This window comes from Glandiceps talaboti, chromosome 13 (assembly GCF_964340395.1).
Source record: "Glandiceps talaboti chromosome 13, keGlaTala1.1, whole genome shotgun sequence".
Taxonomy (NCBI): domain Eukaryota; kingdom Metazoa; phylum Hemichordata; class Enteropneusta; family Spengelidae; genus Glandiceps; species Glandiceps talaboti.
The window spans coordinates 8,552,821-8,565,040 of NC_135561.1; the positions used below are offsets into that span (position 1 = coordinate 8,552,821).

At 36.9% G+C, this 12,220-nt stretch overlaps 1 protein-coding gene across 1 annotated transcript; it reads left to right on the forward strand.

Moving 5' to 3' along the window:
* The first annotated feature begins 962 nt into the window (after positions 1-962).
* LOC144444189 (uncharacterized) lies at positions 963-8,270 on the forward strand. Its single transcript, XM_078133605.1, has 4 exons — positions 963-1,026; positions 4,161-4,464; positions 5,624-5,906; positions 6,457-8,270. Exons 2-4 carry the CDS (start codon positions 4,240-4,242, stop codon positions 8,268-8,270), a joined length of 2,322 nt encoding a protein of 773 aa, XP_077989731.1. The 5' UTR covers positions 963-1,026; positions 4,161-4,239.
* Positions 8,271-12,220: the final 3,950 nt, after the last annotated feature.

Here is a 12,220-nt window from a genome sequence, read left to right on the forward strand (position 1 = left end):
TCTGGACTTGTACCAGATACTATGTAGAATTTTCCCGCAACTTGTATGTTTGTACTTGTCACTATATCGATCGTGCTCTAGACTAATTATTTGTTACCTACCCCTGGAATTGGTTGGAACGTTTTGTGTACATGAACACGTACACAAAAAGTCTTCCCGTGGTTCGTGATACTATAGTCTAGAGGCTATCCGTGGCTTTGAATCTGAAAATGATATCCTTAATGGATTCAAATCGGATTCAAAGACACAGACATCCTCTCGGCTACTGTACTGATGATAAGACAGGGTCTGAGTAGAGCTGAGCAGTAAGTTTGTCATGTATAATCAGTCAAGGATCATTAAGTTCTGGGGTGTACATACGCAGCTGTATACATTATTAAACAACAATGTCCGTACGAAATGCATTCTTAAGTTTCCTCTTCCATTGGTTCTGTTTATAAAGGGAACGCTCTATTTTCTGTTAATGTATCGAAAAGTCTAGTAACTGGTTGAGTAGCATGCTCAGGCGTTGGGCTGAAATTCCATTTATTTGTTTGTGCCGCACGATTCGACGGGAGGGGGCATAGAATAGGGAGGGGTACTTCAAATGTTTACAATCAGGAAGGGTGATACTTGAAAAAAAAATGGATGTGTGGGGAGGGTTAAGAGGTACTACAAAAATTATCCCCCCCCCTTTTCGGTGTTTGTGAATGTGGCCTTAGATTGATTGTGCGAAGTTATCTTCATCAGCTCAGTTCGATTGTTCACTGCACACAAATTGTCATATCTCAGAGTTTTTAGGTTGTTGTTATTTGACATCAAGGGCTGTTTTTTTTTCTGCGCTGCTGCACAGACAAGTACATGTAAGATTGTCTGTGGCTGCTGTAAAATCAGCGCTTTTGTGCATCGTCGAGGGCGCCTTAACTGGAGGAAAGATTCAAGCAACTAATTAATCAACCCGGAAGCAATAGGCACGCGTCACCTCCACAGACGGCGTTCACTTGGAAATTTTATAGTTCTAAAAACGGCATCTTTGCCCTGATCAAGGTATGTCATCTTTATTTTATACTAGGTGGTAGCTCAAGGACATGGAAAACACGTGTTTATATGAAGCAGGTGTACATAGTTCCACTGAGGAAGCCACTGAAGCGAGTAGGCGGCACTGCCCTCAAACAAAGCCACACGACGGCTTTCAATTTTGCAGCGTCCCTGGTTCAGGGTCTGTTTTCAGATCCGACGATACTGTCTTATCATTCCAAGTTGTAATTTGATGGCATAAGTTTGTAAAAGGACTGCGCTCATTCTAAATTAAACTACATGGAGTAACAATATTGAGGTTTGACAAGATGGGAGACAAAATACATGTATGTCTGTACTGTGCATGCAAATTGTAAAGTTGTAAATCCCCAGATACACTAATGGCGTATGATGTCATGATATAAATGACATTAGTAACTGCAATAATTGTAGCATTTGTTTTGAGTATTTTATTTCTGTTTTTGGGGGGTTGTTTGGCGTTTTTCATTGCATCTGCCATCGTTTAATCAATTAAAATTTTAAACAACGGAATAAAAAGCACTAAAACAGAAAAAAACTCAAAATCACAACAAATGCTACAGTTAGTTTTACTGCAGCCAAAGTACACAATTATTAGCACTATATATTAGTTAGCAATGTAAAACTTTATTTTTTTAGTGATGAATGTAAGCATAATTATTATAATATTTGACAAGACATTGCTATAGTTATGATAGTAAATTAGTAACTTTAGCTACCGGTGTCCCCACAAAATTTAAATTATTGTGTTATATTTTGGAACAATTGGACAATAATTTCAACTTTACTAGTCTTTCAAAGATAATAATATTGGTTTTTATGTAGCACTTTCCCACATGCTCAAACTTCAAAGTGCTTTACAATTATCACCCCTGGCTCGGATCTATAGCGGCACAATGGCCCTCTATACTTCCTCAACTCCCAGGGGAGCATACGGTCCATTGCAGCGTTTATAAGCACATAGGATTAAACCATTCACATTGGAACCTCTATCCTACCAGGTCCCCAATTATACAGCAGGGTTGACTGAGGCATAGTCATGGTTCAAACCTTGTCCAAGGATTTTATCCACTCAGAGACACATGGCAGCGGTGGGGCTCAAATCTGCAACCTGCAGATTCCAAGCTGGCCACTCTAACCATTCGCCCATCATGACTCCAAGATTGTAAAACTTCAATGTAAACATTGCAACTGTGTAGTTGGGGATGTAATAACATATCTAGGCCATTGATAAGTCATCAGGCTCACTTTGGTGAACCACTTCAAATGTTGGATGTTTCTGTTTTAGGGATGCATGATCACACAATGTCGCATGAGCTCAGTAAATGAACTTTATTTAGGCCAGAACCCCTCCTCTAGATGGACGTTCAAGAGTGCAACATGAATTTGTTTATATAAGATATACACCATGGTGAAAATTGTCATTGTCACGTCACTTTGATCGATACAAAATAAAACATAGTCAAACACTCGAAAATGATAATGAGAAACCCAGCACTGTCTGTATATCACATTTAGCCGTAAATTGTAATCAACATCTCAGTAGTAAATACAGAACCTGTTATCATTGAAAGTGTGAAAGTTTTGTAAATTTGTGTGGATTAGATGTGCAAAAATAAATTTCAGCAATCACATACATCATAGTCATTGACACTAGAACCCCTCCTCTAAAAACAAATGAAGTTCATTGTGTAATATGTCATGGTGTGATCGTCCCTATGTGTTGTTTTACTACTGTATTATTATTTTTATTATTGATAGCCTTTATTTAAACTCGTAGGCTCTCCTCACATACATGTCAGTGTTTTATTTAAGGGCGGTAAGTAGGAAAAATCTACCGGGGTTCCCACATCATTTTACCGGGGTTCCCCACCTAAATTATGATACATTGCATGCGAAGCACTACCAGTTTTACCTCTTTCCCCCTTTCTGTTACCGGGGTTCCCAAATCTTAGAAAAAACACTGCATGTAGTGTTGAGATAAAAATATACAAATATATGTATACATTATATACATGTATACAAAGAAATAAATCTACAAATATACAAAGCAATGAATCAAACACAAATGGATTTAAAATCGACAAAAGCCAGAAGCCACACTCACGCACACACGTAATCCTGTACATGTATAACCAAAAATCAACATTTTTATGGCCATTTCTATCTTTAACACGTTAGATACAATCATATATGTTTTTGTGGAGTCATGATGGGTGAATGGTTAGCGTGACCGGCTTGAAATCTACAGGTTGTAGGTTCGAGCCCTGTCGCTGCTTGCTTTTTGTTCCTGAGTGGCTTAAGTCCTTGGGCAAGATTTGAACCACGAATGTGCCTCAGTCAACCCAGCTGTATAATTGGGGACCTGGTAGGATGTAGGTTGGAATGTGAAGACTTTAATCCTATGCGCTTAAATGGCTGCAATGGATTGTATGCTCCCCATGGAGTTTGAGGAAGACTAAAGGGCCATTCTGATCCGAGCCAGGGGTAATAATTGTAAAGCGCTTTGAGCACGTTGTGGGAAAGCACTATATAAGAACCCTACATTATTCATTATTATTTTCATAACTCTAATACTGATAATTATTTTATGTGATAGGGAACCTAGTTATTGATATTTATCGAAGTCATTAATGTAAAAGATTTGTTGTTTAATGATGGTCCTTTTTATTTTCTAATCATAACAAACTGTAAAATGATGGGGTAGTTGGTCATGGCATACATGTAGACCCTGGTGGAGGGTCTATGGTCATGGCCAGTTCAATATAAAAAAAATATGTGTATGTGTACATGTTGTGTTATTCTAACTTTCAGTTCATAATTATAGTTTAACATTCTGAATGACTTAGAAATGAGAATTAAAAAATCAGAAGGAAACATTTTTGTTCAAAGCTCTCAAATGTCAGGAATGAACGATAATTTTCGCTCAAATGTACACTTGTGTGGTTGCCATCATTGGTTTCATGAGAACAGTATTCTGTAATTAGTTCTATCATAGACCCTCCACCAGGTGGGTGGAGGGTCTATGGTTCTATGATAGATTTATTTAAACAATAAGAATTTGCATATATGTGTGTGTTCTATTGTTATGTAAATCACACATGGCTCTTATCATTATTTTCTAGGGAGAGAGCACTGTGGTTTGCGTGAGTTCAGTTTTCATCACCATTCCTCTGCCGCCTTCACTGTCACAGTCTAGACATCATGGAGGGTGCAGGTGTAGATGGTCCCACCACAGAGACAGTCCAGCCTGCAACACAGCAGGACAAGCAATCTCTACAACCAATGACCCAGAAAGATGCTGTTGATACTGCATTGAACACCTCCCAGGGGACAGTTTCGGCAGCTGACAGTGAAAGTTCCATACCACCTGGGAAGATACAGCAAGAGAAATGTGTTGATGAGTTGAAAAAGAACTTGGTGCAAATGGTAAGTGTGTAGGCACACAATGTTTACAATACAAGAGAGAAGCAGTATTGGATATCACTATAGAGGTGGCGATAATGATACACACAGTTCTATCTTTGACAAACACAATTTAGAAATATGATCCATACTGACCAACTCATTAATAGATAAATGTATGTATGTACATACATACATACATACACACACACACATATACATACGTACATACGTACGTACGTACATACATACATACATACATACACACGCATATTACATACATACATACATACATACATACATACATACATACATACATACATACATACATACATACAAATATACATACATACATGTACGAATTATGTTTGTACATGTGTATGTACTATATGTGTGTATTTGTATGTATGTATGTATGTATGTATGTATGTATGTATGTATGTATGTATGCATGTTTGCAGGTATGTGTGTAGATAGGTATCACTATGTATGTATTTAGTATGTGTTTTTCTATATGTATTGTACATATACATAGCCTCTTTTAAATAACTGTACATCATCTTTGTATGATACAACCAGGCAGAAACCGATAAGATGCTATGATTGCAATGTCTTGCTACATTTTGTCTATTATGAAATATACTGATACACAGGCATTGGTGTTTTGATGTCTGCATGGTAGCACTTTCACTTCATGTATTCATTCAATGTTGCTATCTTAAAGTGTAGCATGTGTAATTTCTTATTGGTTTCTGTGTGGTGATATCAAACATAGCTGATGAATAGTAACTTGTAGTGGGTTGTATGTATATATGTATGTATGTATGTATGTATGTATCTAGCTATGTATGTATGTATGTATGTATGTATGTATCTAGCTATCTATGTATGTATGTAAATGTTTGTATATAAATAACGTATAATAATGTAGTATGTATCTATGTTCTTGTGTGCCTGTCATAAAATATTGGTTTTCTTGTGAATCACCACATACAGTGTACAATGTAGTAAGGGATAGGGGAACACAAATATTTAGTGTGTCACAAGAAATATGTGTGTGTGTCAGTGTCATGTCAAATTAGAGAGTATATATACCTTTCACTACCTACATGACTATCTTGGCTTTGGAAATGAGTTTCAGTATTTTCATTAAATATGTAACATTGCTTATCATTTTCTGCAGGGCTACAACTTGGCTTCAGAAATGGGTTTCAGTATTTTCATCAAGCTGGTTGATATTGATGGCAATGGTCAGTACTATGGTACCAAAGATCTGATAAGACAGTATTACTGCGGAGGACTGAAGGTCAATGTCAAAGATGTTCCACTCAATGGCAAGACAGGGCTTCCTGTGGGAGTAAGCAAGAAAGCTAAAGTTCAAAAAGAGGACGATGTTTCAGATGACAATGATGATGGATTTGATCCTCCTTCATTGCCTGAATTCCCAGGAGATTCTGATAGCCAAGGTAAGCAGTGTTTTTACTAAGGTTTGGGAACCCCAGTAACAGAAACAGGGAAATGTGGTACAACTGATGTGGCATGATTTCAGCATCCTGTAGCATAAAATTGCATATAAATAATTTTACTTTTAAATTATTCCATTGTGTTTAGTCTTTGTTGAACATTATTGGGGTTGTTGTGGTTGAGTGGTTAGCTCATATGCCTCCTACATGTACCACTGTAGTCTGGGTTCAAACCTGCCCGGGTGGCTTGTACACCTCTTACCACTGCAGTCTGGGTTCAAACCTGCATGATTCACATTGGATTTGATTAAAATTATACAGGTCTGTTTGTAAGAAAGGCAATGCTTGCATCTTCCCTAGGTACTCTAGTTCCCTCTTGCTGTAATACTATTGAAATTTAACATGTTGATATGCGCATGTAGCTATGATATGGATATGTCAAAAGCTTGATAACTGGGAGAATTTTGCATTTATGCAACACAGTGCACAGTGCAATGAAACTTGTTAATCCTCTTCATGTTTATTTAAATTTTATACATGTATATTTTATTAGAATCTGAAGACCAAATAAGTGCAGAGAAGAGAATTCGTGGGATATCCAATGCACTGTCTGGTGGTTTTAAAAAGTCAATTGATCAACAGTCAGAACGAAAAAGTGATGAGGATAATAACAGTAAAATGATGGAAATGGACAAATCTGAGGAAGTGGATAAAACAACAGATAAACCAGAAACACCTGTCAGTTTGCCATCCAGTATTCAGCAGGAAAAGGAAGGTTTATTAGAAACAGATGCATTCAATTCAACAACTGCTGCTCAATCACCAGCTGATGTGACCAGAAGAAGGAAAAGAAAAGCTGAACATCCACAGAAAATAAAACTTAAACTGACACCACGAATGAAGTTACCACCAAAGAAAAGAAAAATTCAAGTCACTATACCCGTGGCCAGGAAGCCTACCACCAGAGGGAGAAAGCCTGGTGTTAAAAACAAACCAAAGAAACCAGAAGAGAAGCCACCAAGAAAGCCAAGAGTCAAGAAAGTTCAAAAGGTAACTGAAAAGAATGCAGATGGAACTGTGGTAAGCAAGCCAAAGGAGAAGCGACCACATACTAGAACAAAAAATATGCAGTGTAAGCATTGTGAGAAGCAGTTCCGTGACAAATGGCATCTAGACAGACATGAGAGGTCACACACTGGTGAGAAACCATTCGTCTGTAATACTTGTGGAAAGGCCTTCAGTTCTTCCACTCACTTCAAAGAACATCAGATGCGACATGCTGGTAAGAGAGATTGGGTGTGTGAGTTGTGCAGCCGTGATTTCTACTTCAAGGCAGATTTAGCAGAGCATGTTAAGAAGGTACATGCAAGTGGTAAAGGCCATACTTGTAAATATTGTAAGAAGGCATTCTCCCAGGATTCACAGCTAAAGATGCACGAAGAAGACCATATCAGTGATGAAGAGAAACCACTTGTTTGTATGCAATGTAGTAAGAAATTTGCATATCCTGTCAGTTATGCCCGACATCATAGGTCTGCCCATGGAGCAACAACTTACCTGTGTCCATTTTGTGACAGAGGACATCCCACTTATGGAAATTTAAAGAACCATTTGACGACTCATTCAGGGCAAAGGCCCTTCCAGTGCGATCAATGTGGGAAGACATACGCTTCAGAAGGAGGATTGAAATGGCATCTAGTCATACACGGAGAAGGAAAGTCATTTGCGTGTGAGCACTGTGGCATGAAATTCTTCCGTAAAATTGATCTCAGCAAGCATCTGACAGTCCACACAGATGAAAAACGCTATGTCTGTGAAATGTGTGGCTCACAATTCAAAAGAATTCATAGTCTAAACAAACATCAACAGAGACACATGGGTGTTGTTCTCAGACCCTACAAATGTGGGGACTGTGGTAAGGCATTTGATACAGCAGCCCACCTCAAACGTCATGTCAGTATCCACACCGGAGACAAACCGCATGAGTGTCAGGAATGCAAGAAACGTTTCAACAGGAAAGACAACTTGAGAACACACATGAAAGTTCATGGTTATGGTAGCCCTGTCAAGGCTGATGCTCGTCCCAAAATCCCCAGGCAAAAAGTGAAAATATCTAGACCAACATCAGAGTCAGAATCTGGAGATGAGTCATACAGTGAAAGTGATTCCGAGTCATTGGCTATAGCTACTCCACCTGTTGCACAACAACGGGAATTCCATTCATATGCAGCTCCTAACGAAGCTCAAATGTATATTCCACAACCACCACAAGCTCAGCCAGTGGCATCTACCCTGCCTGCAGATAACAATGTGATTGCAGAGGCTGTGCAAAGTCTTAGGACAATCCAGTGGTCACATATATCGTAGAGTAAAGCAGAAAAAATATACCTCCAGTAGTTTAAAGGATGCAGACCAAAACATAATGGCTTACGGTTAGCATTTCAGTTTTCTGATTTAATTGTACTGACTGAAACATACATACATACATACATACATACATACATACATACATACATACATACATACATAGACACATACATACATACATACATACATACATACATACATACATACATACATACATACATACATAGACACACACACACACACATACATATATACATACATACATACATGAACAATTATTGAATGACTGGCCAAATTTTGTTGTGAGTCAAAATGATAACTGGCATTTATAATAAGAGATACAGAAACAATTTTGGTGCGTCACTAGAAATTGTGTGTGTCAGGTGCTGTGTGTGTCAGGTGCATGTCAAATTGGATTAGAAGACACACTGCTAGCAATGTCTAGGACATAACAGGGGCTAATATACACGTTGGTGTAGTGAATGGCCTTAACTACTAGTAATTTACACAGGAGGATTTCAATCTGATGAAGAGCTTTTAATATTGGTCCACAAACTTCATCCATCAGATTGTAAACTGCTTGTAAGAGTCTTAATGCTTTACAATGGTCAATGAATACATATATACACTGTATAATTGTCTAGAGCAAAACTTGTGTAATTAGTTGTTGTTATACTGTAAGGAGGAATGGTCCTGCTGTCATGCCCCTTTAGTCAACAAACCTACATTTTCAGTAGAAGATGCATCACTTTATTTACTTTGACTATATTTTTGTTGCCCTATGATAAGTTTGTGTTTGGAAATAGTACACTATCTGACATAGCAAGCTGGGTAGTCTTATTTTTGGGAAGGAAAACAAATCATTGAAATGGTATAAAACAAGAACTTTGTAAGCTAATTACACCAAATAGCACACACAGTTGTATAAACATTGTCAGACAGACAGACAGACAGACAGACACACACACACACACACACACACAGATAAATACAGATGCACACTAACACAACATTCACAAACATGCAAATATCCATATGCATACATTCATAGTTGCATTTACACTTGTGCTTCGTGCACACATACATATAACATCCGCACTTGCACATACACATGTATGCACACTTACAGTGTGCTCTCTAATGATAGCCAAATCTGTTGTGAGTCAAAGTGAGAAAAACTGGCATTTCTTGTGAGTCACCACATAGTATTAGTAAGAGATAGGGGAACACTATTTTTGTGCACCACACGAAGTTGTGTGTGTCAGTAGCACGTCAAATTGGCTAAGAGGGCATACTGACACTTACATAATATGTAAATGTGGTAAAAAGCAGCATTAGATCTATCACAGAGAAATTCAACATTCCTGAAAATGTGAAGAAAAAGTTAGCTTAGTATGGAAAATTAATTAAAAGTTGGTACATTATAACAAAGTTAGAACCTAAAGTACAACCTTTCAATTTAAGATTATTTTCAAAATAATTGTTGTTGGATTTTTAAAATTTACTTTTTGGTAGTATCTGAAGTACATAGCATGTAGTGACACTTTCCGTTGACAAAAACTATATTTTGATGAACAAATTTATCATGCTGTACATAATATCGCATCACATGATTATAGGTCCTAGAGAAAAAGCAAATTGCCATAATTTATTTTATTTTAACTAGACCCATTTCATTGCACTATTTCCTTGTGTCTGTTTGTAATTTAGAAAATTAAAGCCCCTTATGAGACTTGCATACTGTAGATAAACAAGACCAAAAAATAATTCTAATATCCAAACATGCATTCACTTTGCTAAGGTTTAGGTATGCTTGGGAAAAAAATGAAATGAAAAAAAAAGAATTGGCTTTTATTAGCTGTGGTTTGTTTTGTCTAACGGTGTTAAGCAACATCATATGAAATGTGAGAATCATACATGGGGTGATGTCACTTGAATTGGTTTCATTTGATTTATGTTATATTTTCTTTCCTTCCAAATTTTTGTAGTCTGCCCATATCCAATATGAATTATTACGTCAACAAAAGACAGAGATTTGTTATTTCAATCACTTTTGTGACAAGGTTATCAATTTTGTTATTACTCAGACACTCCTGCAAGGTGTGATTAGGTTCAAGGTTCAGACAATTTTTAGAGTTTATGGAACGTAGTGATTAGACAACAGCTTAAAATCCTCTTTCTCACAACTAGGAGTTACATGTACTTGTGTACAAACATATACCCATGAGAGAAAGGATTTTAACCAATTTTATTGTATGTGTTTTTACAATGTACATAAGGTGTATTTTCTGGGGGTTTTCAGCTCTGTATGTAACCAAAGTTTGAAGTAGCTCTCTGGGTTCTTCAATGGGGGTTATATCCATAACACCATATTATTTTCAGAAAGATGGTAATTATTTTGTAAGCATTATTTGAGTATGTGTAGTGATTTTCAACTTTTCATGTAGTGTACGAAGTTTTCAGTTAATGTCGATATGTTTGTGATTATGTTAATCATCTGAAATGTTTTCTAATTCACAAACGTCAGACATGTATTTGATGCCATTTTCATACTAGCAAAATGTGAGAACGGTGACTTTAACTAGAGGTCAAGTTTGTAGAGCTCAAATCGAGTTGCACGAACGAAGTATTTGTAACTGACTTGTCAAAGTAGGGACACAGTTAACTATTGTATTTATAACAACAGGGTGTTCCCCATACTAGTCTTTACAAAAATTAGCAAATATAACTTCATTGAACAATTCCAATAATTTCATTTGTTTGTGTAACTGGTGCACATTATCTTAACTTTCAATTCATTTCAATTGACCTTATGGATGTTAATGATCACGCATGTTAATGACCTACCAGTACTCCCATTAGGACTAGGGAGAACTCTGTACCAACTCATTCAATAGTCATAATTATGTGGACTTATTTTCTATGTATGCACAAAATGCGTTTGAAAAAGTTGTATTATCCAAGTTCTTAAGATGCTTGCTATCAGCTTTTCTTAACCTGTTGAGCATATAGTCTTGCACGTATGTAGTTACCCAGATAAATACTTGAAAAATGTACATGTTTGTTTTTTTTAGAATTGTTAAAGATTTCTTGTAGTGATACATTCCTTTGATTCTGTACATACATGTACTTCCTGTTCATATGTACCCGTGATTTACGCACATATAATTGGTATTACACTGAGGTGCAAAACTGAAAACATTGTATACGTGTTTGCAAATGAACACGCAAGTGATCCATGTACGTGAAATCATAAGAATGCACAGTTGTAATTTTTTTTTACAAAATGTTCAGTGTCCATATGTGATAATAATAGAAGCCCAGGATGCACACATGGGTGCCATTGTGTGTAGTCAGGTATTTTACTAATGGTAGTGGTATTTTCTGCTCCATTTTTACATGCTTTGGTCATGAAATTACAACTACAGAGAAAACACCACAAGCAATAATACTCCAAGTAAGCTACACTAGATCTCATGCATTATGTGGTTCCGTCATATTACACAATAATCTTCTGGCTATTCATTGGTATATGGTTATATGAGTATAAAACCAGGAATGTTGGCAATAGACCGCATCATAGTGTTACATATCTTGAATCGAGGGTTTTCAATTCCAGAATTGTGCAGTTACAGCATTCGAAGACATGTACAACTTATTTGTGTATTTAGCACGCCGAAGACCTCAAATTGGTATCATTGTATAACCTTCACCATTTTGATCAGTGGCATCACAGCATCGATATTGAGAAATGGATGCCGTTACTTTTAAATGTACGCCCCACAAATCTGCCATTGATGTATTAGGAGTAGGCGTAACTTAGTAGTTACCATGGCACCCTTAGAAAAGTAGTTGTGTAAATAAATTGAATAATGATGCATCTGATTGGTCAGTTTCAGATATTTACATACTATACAATCGCACATCTGTTGTAATAGGTTTAAAGTGTG